Genomic DNA, 27,103 nt, shown 5'->3' with positions numbered 1-27,103 from the left:
GGCTCTGTAGTCACATGTCCTGCCAAAGGGAATCCTCCATGTGACCCTCAAACTCCTGCTCACACCAAGCTTCACTTTAATGACCTGGAAATGAGAGATTCTCTTTGAAACTATCTTTGATCAAATTCAAAATCCCAATTAGATTTAGATAAAGAAATTCTTTACTGGTTCTTTCATCAAGGTCCTCTCAAACATTTCTCCCTCCATATTCTTCTGGCATCTTTCCAGGCGGAAATTGCTCACAATTTTTTATAAGTATATTGAAGTATAGTTGATTTACAATAATCTGCTAGTTTCAGGTATGTAGTATAGTCATTCAGTTCTTTTCTCTGATTATATTCCATTATAGGTTATTACAAGACACTGAATAAAATTCTTCTGTGCTTTACACTTAATCCTTGTTCTCTATTTGACATATTAATAGTAGTGTATCTATTAATCCCATATTTCTAATTTGCTCCTCACTTTCCCAATGCCCTTTGGTAACCACAAGTTTGTTTTTTATGCCTCTGAGTCTATTATTAGTTTGTGTATAGATTCATTTGTATTATTTTTAGATTCCATGTTTAAGTGATATCATATGCGTCTTTCTCTGACTTTCTTTACTAAGAATAATACTCTCTAGATCCATCCATGTTGCTGCAAATGGCAATATTTCATATTTTTCCCCATAGGTGAGTAATTATCGTTCACTAATTTTTTAACCAATAGCATTTTAAAATTTAATTCCTCATTAGAGTCCTCACCACACTGAATTTTGATGAGCTACCTGTGCATTGTTTCCACCTTAGATAAGTAACCAAGGGCTGGGATAGAGTCAGTACATCCCCCACCCTGGACCAGACCCAGACACAGGACAGGAATGAGATGAGTAAGGGAGTAGACAGTCTGCCGCCTTCCCCGTCCTGGGCCTCTCCCTGCACCTGCGCCAGGAGCCTCTGTGTGGTCATGGAGCACCCGGTACTGCACTGCCCTTGTGCCCACAGGACCCGACAGATGAGGAGCCTTTGAATGGTCTTGACTTCTGCTCTGGAAACCTGATGGGTGTTTTTATATCTTCCTGCTGGACACCTGTCCTGGTGTTTGGAAGGCACTGTGGCACATGACACTCACATCACCCTTTTATAATCTGACAGCAGCCTCAGTGTCCATCTTTTGAGTGACGTCATGTGGTTGGGGGCCTGATGTCACATGACTGCCCATTCATTTCCTGCCATCTTCTCTAAGAGCAGGGTCAGGCTCTTGCCTGTCAGGGAACAGCTGGGCTGCAGGCTGCAAGGCAGGGAGGACCCTTACATTTCTCATTCCCCACCATGAATGAGGATGCAACTTGCTATTGCCAGGGGCACACAGTGAGCCTCTGACCTCTGTCTGGGATGAGTGATAACTTGAGCTGTATCAGCAGGAAATACTGACATCACTTTGTTACCTGTGCGGGTCCTAGAGAAGACCTGTTAGTACAACTAGGTTGCTATGGGAAGTTAGTAATGCATCTTACATGAGGCTACAAAGATTTTATAAAATGATGGGGAAAGAATCCAGGGGGAAACTCCAAACTGTTTTCAGGTCCTCACTCCTTACTCCAGTATCTGAATGCCTGTCTGGTGACAGTTCAGTCAGTATAGATGTGCACCTGGACACTGCACACTTGGAGGGGTTGGGGTACAAACAAGTAAAGACACAGCACCTCCTCTTGTGTTTAGTGTCCCCAGTTATATAAAGAAGGAAGGAGCAGGGGCAGTCCTAAGATGGCAGAGGAATAGGATAGGGAGACCATTTTATCCCCCACAAATTCATCAAAAAATCATTTGAATGCTGTACAAATTCCACAAAACAACTTCTGAATGCTGGCAGAGGACACCAGCCACCCAGAAAGGCAGCCCATTCTCTTTGAAAGGTGGTCACCTCTATCTCCTCCCTGCCTCTTCTCTTCTCTGCCTAACTCTGTTGGATCTCTTTGGGTGTTCTGGGCTGTGGAGAACACTTAGGGAACTGATTACTGGTTAGATTGGTCTCTCTCCTTTTGACTCCCCCTCTTCTCCTCCTGGTCACCTCTATCTCCCTCCTCCTTCTTCTCTTCTCCATGTAACTCTGTGAACCTCTCTGGATGTCCCTCACTGTGGAGAATTTTTCACCATTAACCTAGATGTTTTATCATTGGTGCTGTATGGATGGGAAAGTCTTGAGGCTACTGTAAGAATAAGACTGAAAGCCAGAGGCAGGAGGCTTAAATCCAAAACTTGAGAACACCAGAAAACTCATGGAACACTAATCAACAAGAGCTCATCCAAAAGCCTCCATACATTAATCAACAAGAGCTCATCCAAAAGCCTCCATACCTACACTGAAACCAAGCTCCACCCAAGAGCCAACAAATTTTAGAGCAAGACATACATATCAAGCTAATTCTCCAACAACATAGGAACATAACCCCAAGCATTAAAATACAGGTGGCCAAAAGTCACACCAAACCCATAGACACCTCAAAATTCACTACTGGACACTTCATTGCACTCAAGAGAGAAGAGATCCAGCTCCACCCACCAGAACACCGATGCAAGCTTCCCTAACCAGGAAACCTTGACAAGCCACTCGTCCAACAACACTCACAGGGAGGAACCCTCACAATAAAGAGGAACCACAAACTTCCAGCATACAGAAAGGCCACCCCAAACACAGCAATCTAAACAAAATGAAAAGGCAGAGAAATATTCAGCAGGTAAAGCAACATGATAAATGCCCACCAACCCAAACAAAAGAGGAGGAAATAGGGAATCTACCTAAAAATGAATTCAGAAAAATGATCTGAATGATCAATAAAAATGATGCAAAATCGTGAAAACAAAATCAAGTTACAGATAAATAGTCTCGAGACAAGGATTGAGAAGATGCAAGAAAATTTGAACAAGGACTTAGAAGAAATAAAAAAGAGTCAATCGATAATGAATAATGCATTAGTATACTGTATTGGTGTTTTTCTTTCTGGCTTACTTCACTCTGTATAATAGGTTCCAGTTTCATCCACCTCATTAGAACTGATTCAAATGTATTCTTTTTAATGGCTGAATAATACTCCATTGTGGATATGTACCACAGCTTTCTTATCCATTCATCTGCTGATGGACATCTAGGTTGCTTCCATGTCCTGGCTATTATAAACAGTGTTGCGATGAACATTGGGGTACACGTGTCTCTTTCCCTTCTGGTTTCCTCAGTGTGTATGCCCAGCAGTGGGATTGCTGGATCATAAGGCAGGTCTATTTCCAGTTTTTTAAGGGAGAATGGCATTGAAACATGTAAAATATCATGTATGAAACGAGTTGCCAGTCCAGGTTCGATGCACGATACTGGATGCTTGGGGCTGGTGCACTGGGACGACCCAGAGGGATGGAATGGGGAGGGAGGAGGGAGGGGGGTTCAGGATGGAGAACACATGTATACCTGTGGTGGATTCATTTTGATATTTGGCAAAACTAATACAGTTATGTAAAGTTTAAAAATAAAATTAAAAAAAAATAATGAATAATGCAATAACTGAGACAAAAGCACTCTGGAGCAAACCAACAGTAGAATAACTGAGGCATAAAATAGGATAAGTGATGTGGAAGATAGAATGGTAGAAATAAATGAAGCAGAGAGGAAAAAAGAAAAAAAGTATTAAAAGAAATGAGGACAACCTCAGAGACCCCTGGGACAATGTTAAACTCCCCAACATTCGAATCATAGGAATCCCAAAAGAAGAAGGCAAAAAGAAAGGCCATGAGTAAATACTTTAGGTGATAATAGCTGAAAACTTCCCTAAAATGGTGAAGGAAATAGCCACCAAAGTTCAAGAAAACTAGAGAGTCCCAAACAGGATAAACCCAAGACAAAACACCCCAAGACCACATATTAATCAAATTAACAAACATCAAGCACAAAGAACAAATATTAAAAACATCAAGGGAAAAGCAACACATAACACACAAGGGGATTCCCATGAGGATAACAGCTGATCTTTCAATAGAAACTCCTCAGACTAGAAGGGAATGGCAGGACATACTTAAAGTGATGAAAGAGAAAAACCTACAACCCATATTACTATACACAGAAAGGATCTCATTCAAATATGAAGGAGAAATCAAAAGCTTTACAGATACTCAAAAGCTGAGAGAATTCAGCACCACCAAACCAGCTCAGATCATGAACTCCTTATTGCCAAATTCAGACTTAAATTGAAGAAAGGAGGGAAAACCATTAGACCATTCAGGTATGACCTAAATCAAATCCCTTATGATTATACAGTGGAAGTGAGAAATAAATTTAAGGGACTAGATCTGATAGAGTGCCTGATGAACTATGGAATGAGGTCCGTGACATTGTACAGGAGACAGGGATCAAGACCATCCCCATGGAAAAGAAATGCAAAAGAGCAAAATGGCTGTCTAGGGAGGCCTTACAAATAGCTGTGAAAAGAAGAGAAGCAAAAAGCAAAGGAGAAAAGGAAAGATATAAGCATCTGAATGCAGAGTTCCAAAGAATAGCAAAAAGACATAAGAAAGCCTTCCTCAGCGATCAATGCAAAGAAATAGAAGAAAACAACAGAACGGGAAAGACTAGAGATCTCTTCAAGAAAATTAGAGACACCAAGGGAACATTTCATGTAAAGATGGGCTCAATAATGGACAGAAATGGTATGGACCTAACAGAAGCAGAAGATATTAAGAAGAGGTGGGAAGAATACACTGAAGAACTGTACAAAAAAGATCTTCATGACCCAGGTAATCATGATGGTATGATCACTGACCGAGAGCCAGACATCCTAGAATGTGAAGTCAAGTGGGCCTTAGAAAGCATCACTACGAACAAAGCTAGTGAAGGTGATGGAATTCCAGTTGAGCTATTTCAAGTCCTGAAAGATGATGCTGTGAAAGTGCTGCACTCAATATGCCAGCAAATCTGGAAAATTCAGCAGTGGCCACAGGACTGGAAGAGGTCAGTTTTCATTCCAGTCCCAAATAAAGGCAATGCCAAAGAATGCTCAAACTACCACACAATGGCACTCATCTCACATGCTAGTAAAGTAATGCTCAAAATTCTCCAAGCCAGGCTTCAGCAATATGTGAACCATGAACTTCCTGATGTTCAAGCTGGACTTAGAAAAGGCAGAGGGACCAGAGATCAAATTGCCAACATCTGCTGGATCATGGAAAAAGCAAGAGAGTTCCAGAAAAACATCTATTTCTGCTTTATTGACTAAGCCAAAACCTTTGACTGTGTGGATCACAATAAACTGTGGAAAATTCTGAAAGAGATAGGAATACCAGACCACCTGACCTGCCTCTTGAGAAATTTGTATGCAGGTAAAGAAGCAACAGTTAGAACTGGACATGGAAAAACAGACTGGTTCCAAATTGGAAAAGGAGTACGTCAAGGCTGTATACTGTCACCCTGCTTATTGAACTTATATGCAGAGTACATCATGAGAAACACTGGGTTGCAAGAAGCACAAGCTGGAATCAAGATTATGGGGAGAAACATCAATAACCTCAGATATGCAGCTGACACCTCCCTTATGGAAGAAAGTGAAGAAGAACTGAAATGACTGTTGATGAAGGTGAAAGAGGAAAGTGAAAAAGTTGGCTACTAGAACACTTTCTAACACCATACACAAAAATAAACTCAAAATGGATTAGAGATCTCAACATAAGACCAGAAACTATAAAACTCCTAGAGGAGAACATAGGCAAAACACTCTCTGACATACATCACAGCAGGATCCTCTATGACCCACCTCCCAGAATATTGGAAATAAAAGCAAAAATAAACAAATGGGACCTAATTAACCTTAAAAGCTTCTGCACATCAAAGGAAACTATTAGCAAGGTGAAAAGACAGCCTTCAGAATGGGAGAAAAAAAATAGCAAATGAAGCAACTGACAAACAACTAATCTCAAAAATATACAAGCAACTCCTACAGCTCATCTCCAGAAAAATATATGACCCAATCAAAAAATGGGCCAAAGAACTAAATAGACATTTCTCCAAAGAAGACATATATATGGCTAACAAACACATGAAAGGATGCTCAACATCACTCATTATCAGAGAAATGCAAATCAAAACCACTATGAGGTACCATTTCACACCATCTGAATAGCTGCGATCCAAAAGTCTACAAATAATAAATGCTGGAGAGGGTGTGGAGAAAAGGGAACCCTCTTACACTGTTGGTGGGAATGCAAACTAGTACAGCCACTATGGAGAACAGTGTGGAGATTCCTTAAAAAACTGGAAATAGAACTGCCTTATGATCCAGCAATCCCACTGCTGGGCATACACACTGAGGAAACCAGAAGGGAACGAGACACGTGTACCCCAATGTTCATCGCAGCACTGTTTATAATAGCAAGGACATGGAAGCAACCTAGATGTCCATCAGCAGATGAATGGATAAGAAAGCTAGGGTACATATACACAATGGAGTATTACTCAGCCATTAAAAAGAATACATTTGAATCAGTTCTAATGAGGTGGATGAAACTGGAGCCTATTATACAGAGTGAAGTAAGCCAGAAGGAAAAATACCAATACAGTATACTAACGCATATATATGGAATTTAGAAAGATGGTAACAATAACCCTGTGTACGAGACAGCAAAAGAGACACTGATGTATAGAACAGTCTTATGGACTATGTGGGAGAGGGAGAGGGTGGGAAGATTTGGGAGAATGGCATTGAAACATGTAAAATATCATGTATGAAACGAGTTGCCAGTCCAGGTTCGATGCACGATACTGGATGCTTGGGGCTAGTGCACTGGGACGACCCAGAGGGATGGTATGGGGAGGGAGGAGGGAGGAGGGTTCAGGATGGGGAACACATGTATACCTGTGGCGGATTCATTTTGATATTTGGCAAAGCTAATACAATTATGTAAAATTTAAAAATAAAATAAAATTTTAAAAAAACTAAAAAAAATAAAAAATAAAATAAAATTAAAAAAAAATAAAAAAAAAATAAAGCTCAACATCCAGAAAATGAAGATCATGGCAACTGGTCCCATCACTTCATGGGAAATAGATGGGGAAACAGTGGAAACAGTGTCAGACTTTATTTTTCTGGGCTCCAAAATCACTGCGGATGATGACTTCAGCCATGAAATTAAAAGACGCTTACTCCTTGGAAGAAAAGTTATGACCAACCTAGGTAGCATATTCAAAAGCAGAGACATTACTTTGCCAGCAAAGGTCCATCTAGTCAAGGCTATGGTTTTACCAGTGGTCATGTATGGATGTGAGAGTTGGACTGTGAAGAAAGTTGAGTGTTGAAGAATTGATGCTTTTGAACTGTGGTGCTGGAGAAGACTCTTGAGAGTCCCTTGGACTGCAAGGAGATCCAACCAGTCTATTCTAAAGGAGATCAGCCCTGGGATTTCTTTGGAAGGAACAATGCTGAAGCTGAAACTCCAGTACTTTGGCTACCTCATGCGAAGAGTTGACTCATTGGAAAAGACTCTGATGCTGGGAGGGATTAGGGGCAGGAGGAGAAGGGGAAGACTGAGGATGAGATGGGTGGATGGCATCACTGACTAGATGGATATGAGTCTGAGTGAACTTTGGGAGTTGGTGATGGACAGGGAGGCCTAGCGTGCTGAGATTCATGGGGTCTCAACTTTAGAAACCAGGTATTATCTCAGCCTTGAAAACCAGGGAACCCAAACACCCCATCACCTACTTCACCTCAAACCCAAGAGTTATAGGCCAGGGAATCTGGAGCCATGAAAATCTATCCTTTTTCTTTCAAACCCCACTTAGGGCTGAGCAGAATGCCAGGATGAGTGAACTGGAAGGTCTGCCAAAAAGCTAAGCAGAACATGGGGAAAGGGGATGTCAAGGCTCTGCTGTTATGTTGCCCAAAGTAGCATCTTTTTCCCACAAGCACTGAGCTCACTGTCTTGAAGAAGACTATGTCACAGCCATAGCATCAGCCCACAGTCAGAGATGTGTAAACCTACAGTTCACAGGACTCACAGCTGTGTTTCCCATAATGCTGAGGACATTTTGGAACACACCTCACAAGTGTGGGGTGTAGATATTCCTTGGCAGGGGGACCTCCCTGGCTGATAGCCCTGCTGCAGGTTATTATTCAAGCTACGTGAGACCTGCTAGTTGTGAATAAGTTCTCAATTGCCTCTTGTTCAAGGTTCAAATGCCTTTGGTAGTGGCCAGCAGGTACTTTAAAAGAATCTACTCAAGAAATCCTCTTGAGATCCCCAGATACTAAGGGATTAAGAGCACTGACTGCCCAGTATTAACTATATTAACCCATCTAAGTGATAGACCTGCACATGAGACCCAGACTATCTTATTCCCAAGGTTGTGCTTTTAATCACAGCTGCAGTGTCTCAGAGGGAGAATAATCAGGGTTAAGGATGCCTGTGTGTGATGATGTGCATTTTTCTCCAGACTTGATTTGTGTTCAGAAAACCACCAAATCTTACTCAGCTAATATCCAACAGCCTTAGCCATTATTGCATATTTTATTAATCACCTTGTGCTCAGTTGCTTCTGTCATGTCCAACTCTTTTCAATCCCATGGACTGTAGCCCACCAGGCTCCTCTGTCCATGGAATTCTCCATGGAAGAATACCTAGATCTTCCCAACCCAGGGATTGAACCCGCATCTCTGACATCCCCTGCATTTACAACTAGCACCATCTGGGAAGCCCCATTAATTACCTTATGTTGAACAAAGTCCCTGGGAATCTGGCATGAGAACCCACTAAAACAGGTGTATTAGGATCCATGATCCTAATACACCTGACACATGTGCTAACTCTCCCCTAACAATGGCCATGGCAAACACTGCTAGTTGATCCCAGCATCTTTCAGATAGAACTTGGGTATGGCTTCTTCATCGAGGCATTGCCAAATGCAAAAAGTTGACTAGAGAAAGGCAAGCAAATGCCATCCTGGTTTTATGTACTTGTCCATGATTGACCATTGCTATGCTCACTTTTCCAAAACTGTGCCCCAAAGTCCCATAATAATCAGATGCCAATATGTCATCAGATAAAAATGTCAGCATAAGCTTCCAGGGGCAGGTGGGCCATAGGACCTGAAAGTAACTGTCAGGACATCAGTAGTCCTTGGAGCACATCAGGACTCCTTGGACTCCTTTTGCCTTCTAGGCACAGCAGTCAGGTGTCCTTCCTTTTGTTGGTGACTACAGCAGTGACCTTTAAGATGCATTCTCGCTTTCTCAGTTGCTCAATCATGTCTGACTCTTTGAGACCCCATGGACTGTAGTCTGCCACACTCCTCTGACCCTCGAATTATCCAGGCAAGAACACTGGAATGGATTGCCATGTTCTCCTTCAGGGGATCTTCACAACCCAGGGATTGAACCTGTTTCCTGTGTCTCCTACATTCACAGGTGGATTCTTTATCAATGAGACACCTGGGAAGCTCTAAAATACACTATCAGTTACTATTTAGAGGAAACAGCAGTGTTATTATTTACAGCACAGACCTACCTCCCCAGGTTGGTAGGTGTCCAATATGCAATTGAAGAGCAGAGAAATATCTCCAGAAGGAATGAAGAGGCTAAGCAAAAGCAGAGACAATGCCTAGTTGTAGACGTGTCTGGTGGTGAAAAAAAGTCTGAGCATGTAAAGAACAATACTGCATAGGAACCTGGAATGTTGGGTCCATTAATCAAGGTAAATTGGAAGTGGTCAAATAGGTGCTGGATGGCAAAAGTGAACATTGGCATTTTGGGAATCAATGAACTAAAATGGATGGGAATGGGAGAATTTAATTCAGATGACCATTATATCAACTACTGTGGGAAAGAATCCATTAGAAGAAATGGAGTAGCGCTCAGTCAACATGAGTCCAAAATGAAGTACTTGGATGCAATCTCAAAAATGAGAGAATGATCTCCATTCATTTCCAAAGCAAAGCATACAATATCACAATAATCCAAACCTAAGCCCCAACCACTAATGCTAAGGAAGCTGAAATTGAATGGCTCTATGAAGACCTATAAGACATTCTAGAATTAACACACACACACACACACACACAAGTTATTTTCATCATAGGGGACTGGAATGCAAAAGTAGGAAGTCAAAAGATACCTGGAGTAACAGTTTGACCTTGGATTACAAAATGAAGCAGAGCAAAGGCTAACAGAGTTTTGCCAAGAGAACACACTGGTCATAGAAAACAACCTCTTCCAACAACACAAGAGAAGACACTACACATGGACATCACCAGATAGTCAATACTGAAATGAGATTGATAATATTCTTGGCAGACAAAGATGCATAAGCTCTATACAGCAAGCAAAAACAAGACCGGGAGTTGACTGTGGCTCAGATCATGAACTCCTTATTGCAAAAATCACACTTAAATTGAAGAAAGTATGGAAAACCACTAGACCATTCAGGTATAACCTAAATCAACCTAAGTCAAATCCCTTATGATTATACAGTAGAAGTAACAAATAGATTCAAGGGATTAGATCTGGTAGACAGAATGCCTGAAGAACTATGGACAGAGGTTCATTACATTGTACAGGAGGCAGTGGTCAAAACCATCCCTGAGAAAAGGAGATGTGAAAAGGCAAAGTGGTTGTCTGAGGAGGCCTTACAAATATCTGAGAAAAGAAGAGACTCTAAAGGAAAAGGAGAAAATAAAAGATATACTCATTTCAATGCAGAGTTCTAAAGAATATCAAGGTGAGATAAGAAAGCCTTCCTCAGTGATCAATGCAAAGAAATAGAGGAAAACAACAGATAAGAAAGACTAGAGATTTCTTCAAGAAAATTCGGTATAACAAAGGAACAGTTCATGTAATTATAGGCACAGTAAAGGACAGAAATGGAATGAACCTAACAGAAGCAGAAGATATTAGGAAGAGGGGGCAAGAATACAAGAAGAACTATACAAAAAGATCTTAATGACTTGGATAACCACTATGGTGTGATCAAAAACCTAGAGCCAGACATCCTGGAATGTGAAGTCAAGTAAGTGGGCCTTAGGAAACATCACTACAAGCAAACCTTGTGCAGGTAATAGAATTCCAGTTGAGCTATATAAAATCCTAAAAGATGATGCTGTTAAAGTGCTGCACTCAACATGCCAGCAAATTTGGAAAACTCAGCAGTGACCACAGGACTGGAAAAGGTCAGTTTTCATTCCAATCCCAAAGAAGGGCAATGGCAAAGAATGTTCCAACTACCACACAGTAGCACTCATTTCACATGCTAGCAGGGTAATGCTCAAAATCCTTCAAGCCAGGTTTCAACACGATGTGAACCAAGAACTTTCAGATATCCAAGCTTGATTTAGAAACAGCAGAGGAACCAGAGATCAAATTGCCAACATTCATCAGATCATAGTAAAAGCAAGAGAATTACAGAAGTATACCTATTTCTGCTTCACTGACTATGCTCAAGCCTTTGTGTGGATCACAATAAACTGAAAATTATTCAAGAGATGGGAATACCACACCACCTTACCTACCTCCTAATAAACCTGTACTCAGGTCAAGAAGCAACAGTTAGTACCAGACATGAAATAATAGACTGCTTCCAAACTGGGAAGAGAGTATGTCAAGGCTGTATATTGTCACCCTACTAATTTAACTTCTATGCAGAGTACATCATGCAGAATGTCAGACTGAATGAAGCACATACTGGAATCAAGATTGCTTGGAGAAATATCAATAAACTCAGATATGCAGATACCACCACCCTTATGGCAGAAAGTGAAGAGGAACGAAAGAGCCTCTTGATGAAGGTGAAAGAGAAGAGTGGAAAAGTTGGCAGACAAATGTCTGTCTAGTCAAAGCTAGGTTTTTTTTCAGAACAAGACCCAGTTTCCCTCTCAGTCAGTCTCTTCCATCAAGAAGCTTCCATAAGCCTCTTATCCTTTGTCATCAGAAGGCAGGCAGACCAAAAACCACAATCACAGAAAATGAACAAATCTGATCACATGGACCACAGCCTTGTCTAACTCAATGAAACTATGAGCCATGCTGTGTAGGGCCACCCAAGACAAACGGGTCATGGTGGAGAGTTCTGACTAAACATGGTCCACTGGAAAAGGGAATGGAAAACCACTGAGTATTCTTGCCTTGAGAACCCCATGAACAGTATGAAAAGGCAAAAAGATAGGACACTTCAAGATGAACTTCCCAGGTCAGTTGGTGCCCAATATGCTACTAGAGATCACTGGAGATATAACTCCGGAAAGAATGAAAGACAGAGCCAAAGCAAAAACAACACCTAGTTGTGGATGTGACTGCTGATGCAAGTAAAATCTGATGCTATAAAGAGCAATATTGCATAGGAATCTGGAATGTTATGTCCATGAATCAAGGCAAATTGGAAGTGGTCAAACAGGAGATGGCAAGAGTGAACATTGAAATGAATCAGTGAACTAAAATAGACTGGAATGGATAAATTTAACTCAGATGACCATTATATTTACCACTGTGGTCAAGAATCCCTTAGAAGAAATGGAGTAGCCATCATACTCAAGAGTCTGAATGCAGTATTTGGATGCAATCTCAAAAATGACAGAATGATCTCTGTTCATTTCCAAGGCAAACCATTCAATATCACAGTAATCCAAGTCCATACCCCAGCCAGTAATGCTGAAGGAGCTGAAGTTCAATTGTTATATGAAGACCTACAAGACCTTCTAGAACTAATATCCAAAAAAGATGTCCTTTTCATTATAGGGGACTGGAGTACAGAAGCAGTAAGTCAAGAAACACATGGAGTAACAGGCAAATTTGGCCTTGGAGTACAAAATGAAGCAGGGGAAAGCCTAATAGAGTTTTGCCAAGAGAACACACTGGTGATAGCAAATAACCTCTTCAAACACCACAAGAGAAGACTCTACACATAGACATCACCAGATGGACAACACTGAAATCATATTGATTATATTCTTTGCAGCCAAAGTTGGAGAAGCTCTATAGAATCAGCAGAAAAAAAGACCAGGAGCAGACTGTGGCTCAGATCATGAACTCCTTATTGCCAAATTCAGACTTAAATTTAAGAAAGTAGGGAAAACTAGACCATTCAGGTATGATGCAAGTCAAATCCCTTATGATTATACAGTGGAAGTGAGAAATAGATTCAAGGGATTAGATAAGATAGACAGAATGCCTGAAGAACTATGGGCAGAGTTTCCTGACATTGTACAGGAGGCAGGGATCAAGACCACCCCCAGGAAAAAGAAGTGCAAAAAGGCAAAATGGTTGTCTGAGGAGGTCTTTCAAACAGCTATGAAAAGAAGCTAAGCAAAAGGCAAAGGAGAAAAGGAAAGATATACCCATTTGAATGTAGAGTACCAAAGAATAGCAAGGAGAAATAAGAAAACCTTCCTCAGTGATCAATGCAAAGAAATAGATGAAAACAATAGACTGGGAAAGACTAGAGATTTCTTCAAGAAAATTAGAAATACCAAGGGAATATTTCATGCAAAGATGGACACAATAAAGGACAGAAATGGTATGGACCTGAGAGAAGCAGAAGATACTAAGATACAGTGGCAAGAAAACACAGAAGAACTATACAAAAAAGATCTTCATGACCCAGATAACGATGATAGTGTGATCATACTCACTTAAAGCCAGACACCCTGGAATGTGAAGTCAAGTGGGCCTTAGGAAGCATCACGACCAATAAAGTTAGTGGAGTTGATGGAATACCAGCTGACCTATTTCAAATCCTAAAAAATGATGCTGTGTAAGTGCTGCACTCAATATGCCAGCAAATTTGGAAAACTCGGCAGTGGCCACAGGACTCGAAGAGGTTACTTTTCATTCCCATCCCAAAGAAAGGCAATGCCAAAGACTGCTACCACAAAACTGGACTCATCTCACATGCTGGCAAAGTAATGCTCAAAATTCTACAAGACAGGCTTCAACAGTACATGAACCATGAACTTCCAGATGTTCAAGCTGGATTTAGAAAAGGCAGAGGAACCAGAGATCAAACTGCCAACGTCCAGTGGATCATCATTGGATCATCAACATCCATTGGATCATCAGAGTTCCAGAAAAACATCTATTTATGCTTTATTGATTATGGCAAAGCCTTTGACTGTGTGGATCACAATAAACTGTGGAAAATTCTTCAAGAGATGAATAGGCAGGCACCCTACCTGCTTCCTGAGAAATCTGTATGCAGGTCAGGAAGCAAGAGTTAGGACAGGACATGGAACAACAGAGTGGTTCCAAATCGGGAAAGGAGTACATCAAGGCTGTATATTGTCACCCTCCTTATTTAACTTACATGCAGAGTACATCATGCGAAATGCTGGGCTAGAGGAAACACAAGCTGGAATCAAGATTGCCAAGAGAAACATCAAGAACCTGAGATATGCAGATGATACCACCCTTATGGCAGAAAGCGAAGAACTAAAGATCCTCTTTATGAAAGTGAAAGAGGAAAGAGAAAAAGTTGGCTTAAAGTTCAACATTCAGAAAACAAATATTATGGCATCCAGTCCCATAACTTCATGGAAACAGTGAGAGACTTTAATTTCTTGGGCTCCAAAATCACTGCAGATGGTGACTGCAGCCAGGAAATTAAAAGATGCTTTCTCTTTGGAAGAAAAGCTATGGCCAACCCAGACAGCATATTAAAAAGCAGAGACATTACTTTGCCAACAAAGGTCCATCTAGTCAAAGCTATATTTTTTCCTGTAGTCATGTATGGATGTGAGTATTGGACCATAAAGAAAGCTGAGCACCAAGGAATTGATGCTTTTGAACTGTGGTGTTGGAGGAGACTCTTGAGAGTCCCTTGGACTGCACAGAGATCCAACCAGTCCATCCTAAAGGAAATCAGTCCTGAATATTCATTGGAAGGACTGATGCTGAAGGTGAAACTCCAATATTTGGCCACCTGAGGCCAAGAACTGACTCATTGGAAAAGACCCTGATGCTGGGAAAGATTGAAGGTGGGAGGAGAAGGGGATAACAGAGGATGAGATGGTTGGATGGCATCACCGACTCAGTGGACATGAGTTTGAGTAAACTCCAGGAGTTGGTGATGGACAGGAAGGCCTGGCGTGCTGCTGTCCATAGAGTTGCAAAGAGTCAGACAGGACTGAGCGACTAAACTGAACTGAATTGTACTGATGGTTTTTCTAGTAGTCATGTATAGATGTGAGAGTTGGACCATAAAGAAAACTTAACACAGAAGAACTGATATTTTTGAACTGTGGTGTTGGAGAATACTCTTGAGAGTCCCTTGGACTGCAAGGAGATCAAGCCAGTCAATCCTAAAGGAAATCAACCCTAAATAGTCATTGGAAGAACTGATGCTCAAGCTTAAGCTCCACTACTTTGACCACCTGATGTGAAGAACTGACTCATTGGAAAAAATCGTGATGATGGGAAATATTGAAGGCAGGAGGAGAAGTGGATGACAGAGGATGAAATAGTTGGATGGCATCACCAACTCAGCCAACATGAGTTTGAGCAAACTCTGGGAGGTAGTGAAGGATGGAGAAGCTTGGTGTGCTGCAGACCATGAGGTCTCAAAAAGTTGGACTTGAATTAGGGACTGAACACTACCAACACCAGCAGCTAGAGAGAAAACATAAACAGTTCTAATCAACTGGCCACCACATGTGCTTATCTGGGGTGTACAGGAGGAGTACCTGGATTAAATTCATTGTCTAACTTACTGCAGCCTACTAAGTGCAAAAAAATCCAAATATTCCACAGTGATGTTACCAAAGTCCTCAGACTCTCCAGATCAAATATTGAGAAAATTCTGTACTGCTTCTTGACAAAAGCCTCAGGAGAAACTCTGCTCTCCACTTTCATATGAATGGGGGATGGCCCTTGCCCCAGGCAAAAATTTCTGTCAAACATTTTTTCTGGAATAAACCCTCTTTGAACATACCATAGACCTGCTTTGCAACAAAACTGTTGAATGACTCCCTTTCATGGGTGGCCTCAAAGTATAAAACATCTGAAACATTGACTACACAGAAGATTGGATGGAGCTCATCGCTTCCTCTTCTGCCTCCCCAGGTCCTTCCGTCTTACCAAGTCATCAGCAGAATGTCACACACACCTGGACTCTACTGCTCCCCCTCCATCCAAACACCTCAGAAGACCAGACCTCATAGGAGGTCACCTGCTTCGCTTGATGAATGAAAATTTCTTTTATAAATTTTATGAAACTGATGATCACTATCCTTTTCACAAATAAAGTACCTCAAGTGTTTACTATTTAAAACAAAACACACAAATGCCACACACACACACAAACTCCTTTGACTGGATTAACTGAGACTTTTTTCCATTTCCTAAGTACAGAGAACCATAGGATTCAATGTGCTGCTGTTCTTGGCTTGGTTCCTAGAAAGTAAAGTTGGTATTAATTTGCAATAATTATTCATGTTTGAGGTCTCTGCTACAAACATATTCTCTCCTTACTTTTTAGCTTTTGTTTTTATAACTTAAAAAAATGTAACAATGTATTTTCTTCATTATTTATTAATATTGATGAAATGTATGCATTAAGAATGACATAAATTTGATTCTTTCATCATCTGTGATTACCTGTAGAATAGAATAATTAATCATAAAATGTGTTCCCCATTATTTTGTTTTTTAGCTGCATCTTGCAGTCAAAACCAAGACCTTGCAGGATCTAGTCCCACAACCAGGGACTTAAGTAGTGGCTCCCACAGTGGAAGCACAGAGTCTTAACCACAGGACCTCCAGGGAAGTCCCTGTCCCCCATTATTCTAAAACTAGGAAGGTGTATGGAGTAATCAACTAAATGCATACTGAACAGATCCCCATCCTGTGTTCTCATAGGGGATTATTTTCAGCATCATTTATATAAATAGTTTTGAGAAAGGGGTATACAAAAAGTGTGGTATCACCCAAATACTGATAATGATAAATAACAAACCTGAAAATAACAGGGCTTATCTTTTCAATAGAGCTTCCCTGGTGGCTCAGACATTAAAGAATCCACCAGCAACGCAGGAGACCTGGGTTCAGCACCTGGGTCAGGAAGATCCTCTGGAGAAGGGAACGGCTACCCACTCCAGTATTCTTGCCTGGAGAATCCATGAACAGAGGAGCTGGTGGGCTACAGTCCATGGGGTCACAAAGAGTCGACATAACTGATGACTAACACACATCTTTTCAATACATTTAACAATTACAACTTACTCGAATGTGTTAAAACAATGTATTTTTTTTTTTTTAATATATCACTTCTGACATGTATTTCCTGAGGTCTCCTTTCCTTTTCCTAATCTTTTCCTTTCCTTGTCATGTCTGGTAACTTCAGGAGAAGAAAAATTCTCTATATTAGTTCCTTCTAATTAATTCCTTCTACATTAGTTCCAACATGATGAAATACTTTCAAGAATAGTATTCACAGAGTGGATACTCTGTGTAAGGAAGTGTGTCGTGAACAAGACAGAAATGGTCCCTATTCTCATGGAGCTCATATCCGTCCTCCTTAGGCTAAAATGCAAAGTGTGGCTGACCCCATCAGCTCCATTTGCCTTAAGGGCCAAACCCACTCTCAGGGGCCATAACTTTCAATCACCTAATGTTAACAGTGAGAAATTCCACAGAACAGTCTAAGGAATTTCAGGGGTCTGGTTAATTGCCGTACAAATGGAAGCCAGCATGCACTGTCATCCCAAACTGAGAGCCCAGGTACTCACTTGTACATTCCAGGCGTTTCACATCTCGTGACGTCTCTAAGAAATATCGCCAAAGAACAAAGAAAAGGATGCCAAGGGGAATCACAGGTATAGCAATCCAAGGAATTGCAGTCACCATCACACCCACCACACCAATCACAAGTAGAAATGTCTGAAATAGCAAAAATACAGAGGTTTTCATGTCAAGGATACTTTTCAAAGATAAACTTTAATGATTTGTTCTTAAGATTAAACTCCTTTCCTTGAAAAACTTGTTTGAACAGCAGGGAATGCTTTCCCTTCCAAAGAAATAAAATTATAGCTGGCCCTCATGATATTTGTTGCATGCACCAACACTTTGATAAGAACTTTCTAGGTATCAGTTCTTCTGATACACTCAGTAGTCCTTTGAGGCAGGCATGACTAGTTTTAACAGATTAGAATATTTGAGGTTCAAAGAGTAGGAGTTGAATCCCAAACTATCAGGAGTCATCAGGTGTTACTAAAAAGATGAGTGAGCAGGTATCACAGATGAATCCAGACACCTTAGCTATGCATGCAGGGATAAAGAAGTGGTTAATTACAAATTCAGTGTAAAATATCCAGTAACAGTATTATCTAATTTTAGAAATGGAGGAGTGAGGCACAGGATGAGAAGAAGCAACTTGATGGAGAGTAAGTCATGGAGCTGGAAAGCCCATGTCATGAGCCATTACGACACATTTAAACCCCCAACATACAGCCATCTTTCTATCATTAGACTAAGTGTTCAATTCAGTTCAGTTCAGTCACTCAGTCATGTCTGACTCTTTGTGACCCCATGGACTACAGCATGCCAGGCTCCCCTGTCGTTCACCAAGTCTTGGTGCTTGCTCAAACTCATGTCCATCGAGTCGGTGATGCCATCCCACTATCTCATCCCCTATCATCCCCTTCTCCTCCTGCCTTCAGTCTTTCCCAGCATCAGGGTCTTTTTCCAATGAATCAGTTCTTTGCATCAGGTGGCCAAAGTATTGGAGCTTTAGCATCAGTCCTTCCAATGCATATTCAGGACTGATTTCATTTGGGATTGACTGGTTTGGTCTCCTTGCACTCCAAAGGACTCTCAAGAGTATTCTCCAAGCTCAGCTTTCTTTAGAGTCCAACTCTCAAATCCATACCTGACTACTGGGAAAAAAAATAGCTTTGACTAGATGGACCTTGGTCAGCAAAGTAATGTATCTGCTTTTTAATATGCTGTCTAGGTGTGGCATAGCTTTTCTTCCAAGGAGCAAACATCTTTTAATTTCATGGCCACAGTCACCATCTGCATTGACTTTGGAGCCCAAGAAAATAAAGCCTGTCATTGTTTCCATTGTTTCCCCATCTACCGGCCATGAAGTGATGGGACTGGATGCCATGATCTTAGTTTTCTAAATGTTGAGCTTTAAGCCAATTTTTTCACGCTTCTTTTTCTTTTTTTTAAATTTTATTTTATTTTTAAACTTTACATAATTGTATTAGTTTTGCCAAATATCAAAATGATTCCGCCACAGGTATACATGTGTTCCCCATCCTGAACCCTCTCCCTCCCCTCCCCATACCATCCCTCTGGGTCGTCCCAGTGCACCAGCCCCAAGCATCCAGTATTGTGCATTGAACCTGGACTGGCAACTCGTTTCATACATGATATTTTACATGTTTCAATGCCATTCTCCCAAATCTTCCCACCCTCTCCCTCTCCCACATAGTCCATAAGACTGTTCTATACATCAGTGTCTCTTTTGCTGTCTCGTACACAGGGTTATTGTTACCATCTTTCTAAATTCCATATATATGCGTTAGCTTACTGTATTGGTGTTTTTCCTTCTGGCTTACTTCACTCTGTATAATAGGCTCCAGTTTCATCCACCTCATTAGAACTGATTCAAATGTATTCTTTTTAATGGCTGAGTAATACTCCATTGTGTATATGTACCCTAGCTTTCTTATCCATTCATCTGCTGATGGACATCTAGGTTGCTTCCATGTCCTGGCTATTATAAACAGTGCTGTGATGAACATTGGGGTACACGTGTCTCTTTCCCTTCTGGTTTCCTCAGTGTGTATGTATGCCCAGCAGTGGGATTGCTAGATCATAAGGTGGTTCTATTTCCAATTTTTTAAGGAATCTCCACACTGTTCTCCATAGTGGCTGTACTAGTTTGCATTCCCACCAACAGTGTAAGAGGGTTCCCTTTTCTCCACACCCTCTCCAGCATTTATTGCTTGTAGACTTTTGGATTGCAGCCATTCTGACTGGTGTGAAATGGTACCTCATAGTGGTTTTGATTTGCATTTCTCTGATAATGAGTGATATTGAGCATCTTTTCATGTGTTTGTTAGCCATCTGTATGTCTTCTTTGGAGAAATGTCTATTTAGTTCTTTGGCCCATTTTTTGATTGGGTCATTTATTTTTCTGGAGTTGAGCTGTAGGAGTTGCTTGTATATTCTCGAGATTAGTTGTTTGTCAGTTGCTTCATTTGCTATTTTTTTCTCCCATTCTGAAGGCTGTCTTTTCACCTTGCTAATAGTTTCCTTTGATGTGCAGAAGCTTTTAAGGTTAATTAGGTCCCATTTGTTTATTTTTGCTTTTATTTCCAATATTCTGGGAGGTGGGTCATAGAGGATCCTGCTGTGATGTATGTCAGAGAGTGTTTTGCCTATGTTCTCCTCTAGGAGTTTTATAGTTTCTGGTCTTATGTTGAGATCTCTAATCCATTTTGACTTTATTTTTGTGTATGGTGTTAGAAAGTGTTCTAGTTTCATTCTTTTACAAGTGGTTGACCAGATTTCCCAGCACCACTAGTTAAAGAGATTGTCTTTAATCCATTGTATATTCTTGCCTCCTTTGTCAAAGATAAGGTGTCCATATGTGCGTGGATTTATCTCTGGGCTTTCTATTTTGTTCCATTGATCTATATTTCTGTCTTTGTGCCAGTACCATACTGTCTTGATAACTGTGGCTTTGTAGTACAGCCTGAAGTCAGGTAGGTTGATTCCTCCAGTTCCATTCTTCTTTCTCAAGATCACTTTGGCGATTCGAGGTTTTTTGTATTTCCATACAAATTGTGAAATTATTTGTTCTAGCTTTGTGAAGAATACTGTTGGTAGCTTGATAGGGATTGCATTGAATCTATAGATTGCTTTGGGTAGTATACTCATTTTCAGTATATTGATTCTTCCAATCCATGAACATGGTATATTTCTCCATCTGTTAGTGTCCTCTTTGATTTCTTTCACCAGTGTCTTATAGTTTTCTATATATAGGTCTTTAGTTTCTTTAGGTAAATATATTCCTAAGTATTTTATTCTTTCTGTTGCAATGGTGAATGGAATTGTTTCCTTAATTTCTCTTTCTGTTTTCTCATTATTAGTGTATAGGAATGCAAGGGATTTCTGTGTGTTGATTTTATATCCTGCAACTTTACTATAATCATTGATTAGTTCTAGTAATTTTCTGGTGGAGTCTTTAGGGTTTTCTATGTAGAGGATCATGTCATCTGCAAACAGTAAGAGCTTTACTTCTTCTTTTCCAATTTGGATTCCTTTTATTTCTTTTTCTGCTCTGATTGCTGTGGCCAAAACTTCCAAAACTATGTTGAATAGTAATGGTGAAAGTGGGCACCCTTGTCTTGTTCCTGACTTTAGAGGAAATGCTTTCAATTTTTCACCATTGAGGATAATGTTTGCTGTGGGTTTGTCATATATAGCTTTGATTATGTTGAGGTATGTTCCTTCTATTCCTGCTTTCTGGAGAGTTTTGATCATAAATGGATGTTGAATTTTGTCAAAGGCTTTCTCTGCATCTATTGATATAATCATATGGTTTTTATTTTTCAATTTGTTAATGTGGTGTATTACCACTCTTCTTTTTCAATGTCATCAAGAAGCTCTTTAGTTCTTCTTTGCTTTCTGCCATAAGGGTGGGGTCATCTGCATATCTCAGGTTCTTGATATTGCTCCTGGCAATCTTGATTCCAGCCTGTGCTTCATCCAGCCTAGCATTTCACAATATGTACTCTGCATGTAAGTTAAATAAGCAGGGTGACAATATACAGCCTTGACATACTCCTTTCCCGATTTGGAACCAGTCTGTTGTTCCATGTCCAGTTCTAACTGTTGCTTCTTGACCTGCATACACAGTTCTCAGGAGGCATGTCAGGTCATCAGGTATTCCCATCTCTTAAAGGATGTTCCAGTTTATTGTGATCCACACAGTTAAAGGCTTTGGCATAGTCAATAAAGAAGAAGTTTTTCTGGAACTCTCTTGCTTTTACGATGATCCAACAGATGTTCGCAATTTGATCTCTGGTTCCTCTGCCTTTTCTAAATCCAGGTTGAACATCTGGAAGTTTATGGCTCACATACTGTTGGAGCCTGGCTTGGAGAATTTTGAGCATTACTTTGCTAGCATGTGAGATGAGTGCAATTGTGCAGTACTTTGAACATTCTTTGGTACCGCCTTTCTTTGGGGTTTAAATGAAAACTGACCTTTTCCAGTCCTGTGGGCACTGCTGAGTGGGGGTGATGGAATTCCAGTTGAGCTATTTCAAATCCTAAAATATGATGCTATTAACATGTGCACTCAATTTGCCAGCAAATTTGGAAAACTCATCAGTGGCCACCAGACTGGAAAAGTTCAGACTAAGTACTTAAAATGTCAATTCCAAAGGCTAACAATTATAATGACAACAGATGCCATTTACAATGTGTTTGTTGTATTTAAGGCACTGTGCTAAGAGTTCCATGAACACTGTTAATCATCACATTATCCCATGAGATGATTTTATCTTTGGAAATCATCATGGTCTTAAAAGATAGCAGGTAGAATAGAAAACAAAATAATTGGTCAATGCTACTTAAGCATCCATCTTAATCAGGAAAAGTATGATACCCTGGTGGACCGTATCAGGCAATAAGAATACAATCAACATCTAGCATCTGCCTGCTACAAAAGTGAGGTGGGGTAGTGGGGGCATGCAGATTCACCCAGTCTGGGCCAGGGTCTCTGAAGTTTGTCTCAGGTGGATACAAATTCATGATGATCTGCACAAGACACAGAGTGCTGGGAAACACAGGGAGGAATACCTGAATATTTTTAGGCAATTTTAAGACTTATGACTGATTTTGCAAGCTGCTTTACAAATAGAAAGAGTGGCATGAATGATTTGCAGGTAGTAATCACAGTTCAGTTCAGTTCAGTCGCTCAGTCGTGTCCGACTCTTAACAACCCTGGCAGCATGCCAGGCCTCCCTGTCCATCACCAACTCCTGGAGTTTACCCAAACTCATGTCCATCAAGTTGGTGATGCCATCTAACCATCTCATCCTCTGTAGTCCACTTTACCTCCTTCCCTCAATCTTTCCCAGCATCAGAATCTTTTCAAATGAGTCAGCTCTTCATATCAGGTGGTCAAAATATTGGAGTTTCAGCTTCCGACATCAGTCCTTCTAATGAACACCCAGGACTGATCTCCTTTAGGATTGACTGGTTGGATCTCCTTTCAGTTCAAGGGACTCTCAAGAGTCTTCTCCAACACCACAGTTCAAAAGCATCAATTCTTCTGCACTCAGATTTCTTTATAGTCTAACACTCACATCCACACAGGACCACTGGTAAAGACTGGACAGATCTTTGTTGGTGAAGTAACGTCTCTGCTTTTTAATATGCTGTCTAGGTTGGTCACGACTTTCCTTCCAAGGAGTTATCCTCTTTCAATTTCATGGCTGCAATCACCATCTGCAGTGATTTTGGAGACCAGAAAAATAAAGTCTGACACTGTTTCCACTGTTTCCCCATCTATTTCCCATGAAGTGATGGGACTGGATGCCATGATCTTCATTTTCTGAATGTTGAGCTTTAAGCCAACTTTTTCACTCTCCTCTTTCACTTTCTTCAAGAAGCTCTTTAGTTCTTATTCACTCTCTGCCATAAGGGTGGTGTCATCTGCATATCTGAGGTTAGTGATATTTCTCCCAGCAATCTTGATTCTAGCTTGTGCTTCTTCCAGCCCAGCATTTCTCATGATGTACTCTGCATATAAGTTAAATAAGCAGGGTGACAATATACAGCCTTGATGTACTCCTTTTCCTATTTGGAACCAGTCTGTTGTTCCATGCCCAGTTCTAACTGTTGCTTCCTGACATGCATACAGGTTTCTCTAGAGGCAAGTCAGGTGGTCTGGTATTTCCATCTCTTTCAGAATTTTCCATAGTTTATTGTAATCCACACAGTCAAAGGCTTTGGCATAGTCAATGAAGTAGAAATATATGTTTTTCTGGAACTCTCTTGCTTTTTCAATGATCCAGCGGATGTTGGCCATTTGAGCTCTGGTTCCTCTGTCTTTTCTAAAAACAGCTTGAATATCTGGAAGTTCATGGTTCATGCATTGCTGAAGCCTGGCTTGGAGAATTTTAAGCTTCACTTTACTTGCATGTGAGATGAGTGCAATTGTGCGGTAGTTTGAGCATTCTTTGGCATTGCCTTTATTTGGGACTGGAATGAAAACTGACCTTTTCCAGTCCTGTGGCCACTGCTGAGTTTTCCAAATTTGCTGGCATATTGAGTGCAGCACTTTCACAGTGTCATCTTTCAGGATTTGAAATAGCTCAATTGGAATTCCAATACCTCCACTACCTTTGTTCATAATGATGCTTCCTAAGGCCCACTTGACTTCACATTCCAGGATGTCTGGCTCTAGATGAGTGATCACACCATCATGATTATCTGGGTCATGAAGATTTTTTTTGTACAGTTCTTCTGTGTATTCTTGCCACCCCTTCTTAATATCTTCTGCTTCTGTTAGGTCACTATCATTTCTGTGCTTTATCGAGCCCATCTTTGCATGAAATGTTCCCTTGGTATCTCTAATTTTCTTGAAGAGATCTCTAGTCTTTCCCATTCTATTTTTTCTCTCTATTTCTTTACATTGATCACTGAGGAAGGCTTTCTTATCTCTCCTTGGTATTCTTTGGAACTCCACATTCAAATGGGTATATCTTTCTTTTTCTCCTTTGCTTTTCGCTTCTCTTCCTTTCACAGCTATTTGTAAGGTCTCCTCAAACAGCCATTTTGCTTTTTTGCATTTCTTTTTCATGGGGATGGTTTTGATCCCTGTCTCCTGTACAATGTCATGAACCTCCACCCATAGTTCATGAGGCACTCTATCAGATCTAGTCCCTTAAATATATTTCTCACTTCCACTATATCATCATAAAGGATTTGATTTAGGTCATACCTGAATGGTCTAGTGGTTTTCCTCACTTTCTTTAATTTAAGTCTGAATTTGGCAATAAGGAGTTCATGATCTGAGCCACAGTCATCTCCCGGTCTTGTTTTTGCTGACTGTATAGAGCTTCTCCATCTTTGGCTGTAAAGAATATAATCAATCTAATTTTGGTGTCGACCATCTGGTGATGTCCATGTGTAGAGTCTTCTCTTGTGTTGTTGGAAGAGGGTGTTTGCTATGACCCGTGCTCTTGGCAGAATTCTATTAGCCTTTGCCCTGCTTAATTCTGTACTCCAAGGCCAATTTACCTGTTACTCCAGGTGTTTCTGGGCTTCCTACTTTTGCATTCCAGTCCCCTATAATGAAAAGGACATCTTTTTGGGGTGTTAGTTCTAATAGGTCTTATAGGTCTTCATAGAACTGTTCAACTTCAGCTTCTTCAGCATTACTGGTTAGGGCATAGACTTGGATTACTGTGATATTGAATGGTTTGCCTTGGAAACAAGAAGAGATCATTCTGTGATTTCTGAGATTGCATCCAAGTACTGTATTTTGGACTCTTTTGTTGACCATGATGACTATTCCATTTCTTCTAAGGGATTCCTGCCCACAGTAGTAGATCCAAGGGTCATTTGAGTTAAATTCACCCATTCCAGTCCATCTTAGTTCGCTGATTCCTAGAATGTATGTGTACTCATCATCTCCTGCTTGATCATTTCCAATTTGCCTTGATTCATGGACATAACATTCCAGGTTCCTCTGCAATATTGCTCTTTACAGCATCAAACCTTGATTCTGTCACCAGTCTCATCCTCAACTGGGTGTTGTTTTTTCTTTGGCTCCATCCCTTCATTCTATCTGGAGTTATTTCTCCACTGATCTCCAGTAGCTTATTGGGCACCTACTGTCCTGGGGAAGTCCTCTTTCAGTATCCTATCATTTTGCCTTTTCATACTGTTCATGGGGTTCTCAAGGCAAGAATACTGAAGTGGTTTGCCATTCTCTTCTCCAGTGAACTGCATTCTGCCAGAACCACAGTTGATGGAAATTTTGACCAAAATGAAACTGGGATAAGAAGGTTGAGATGCTTGTCTGAGTTAACACTGGTTGTTTTGGGTCCCCTCAGCACCAGCACCTGAATCCTGTGCTCACCAGCCCAGGGCCTCCCCAACTTGTCACCCAGGGTCACTGGCCCTGGTGCATCTCTAAGGGATGGGTTGGTGGGTAATGCCTGTATCACAGAGATTTGTGTTTTATCATTTTACAGCTCTTCCTGATCAGCTTTCTCAGAGGATCCTCACAACTACCTTGTGAATGAGCAAAGTAAATACTATCGTTTCTATTTACAGATAGGACATGAAGTTGGAAGGGCACGTGGTGTCCTAAGTTTTCCCAAGGTATTATAGGTCATGGAGAAATCCAGGAATGGTTTGCAGTCGTGGAATTCCAGACCCACCACTGCATGTAGAAGAGTCTGGAAGGAGGAGGAAATGTCCAGAATTGTGACTCTGTGGCCAAGAACACTTGTGAACCAAACTGCATTATCTGGAAACCCATGTGTTTTTCATGTTTCTCTCATCTGTGTCATGGTATCAATATAAAAAAAAGTGAAGAGGATAGAATTCTGAAAGAATAAATTCTAATCATAAATGGGGAAAAACGGGGCTGTCTGTTCTCTCTTCTATTAGACCTATGGATGAAAAATTTCTTAACAACCACTGGTTTAACTGTGCATCCCATCCATCTACAACCTTCATATTCATGAGGAAGGGTCCTTCCAGCTCCTTCCACATCTGATCTTAAGTAAAGTCACTGGGGGTGTTATCAGTGGTTGTCAGGGAAAAAATCTGCTGAAATTTCAATTAGGAAAAAAACCCCAATTACAGGTGTTTTTTTTTTTTTTTTTTTTTTTTTAGCAGATTCACATTATTTGATTGGACAATATTCACCAGTTTAAGTAATCTGTTTTTCTATATAATTTAAAGCCTTTAATGACTAACCCAGCCTAGCAGATAACCTGGGAAGCAGAGGTAAGATCAAAATGAAGGAAGCTGTGCCAATGATCTTTCCTTGAATACCAATTATAGACTGGTAACTTGTTCTCAAAAGCTACCTAGCTTAGGTTAAGTCCTTCAGATTTCATCCCCCTAAATTCT

General features: G+C 40.6%; 1 protein-coding gene across 1 annotated transcript in view; it reads right to left on the bottom strand.

Annotated features, from left to right (window-relative positions):
* LOC129624246 (ATP-binding cassette sub-family C member 4-like) overlaps positions 1-27,103 on the bottom strand; it is a 203,767-nt gene that overhangs the window by 56,337 nt on the left and 120,327 nt on the right. Inside the window, 1 exon segment of the mRNA XM_055541907.1 lies at positions 17,719-17,869. Coding sequence (XP_055397882.1) covers positions 17,719-17,869 — 151 coding nt within the window.

Source organism: Bubalus kerabau, chromosome 12 (assembly GCF_029407905.1).
Source record: "Bubalus kerabau isolate K-KA32 ecotype Philippines breed swamp buffalo chromosome 12, PCC_UOA_SB_1v2, whole genome shotgun sequence".
Classification (NCBI taxonomy): domain Eukaryota; kingdom Metazoa; phylum Chordata; class Mammalia; order Artiodactyla; family Bovidae; genus Bubalus; species Bubalus kerabau.
The sequence above is the reverse complement of the archived record's forward strand: the minus strand, read 5'-3'. Positions and strand labels throughout refer to the sequence as shown.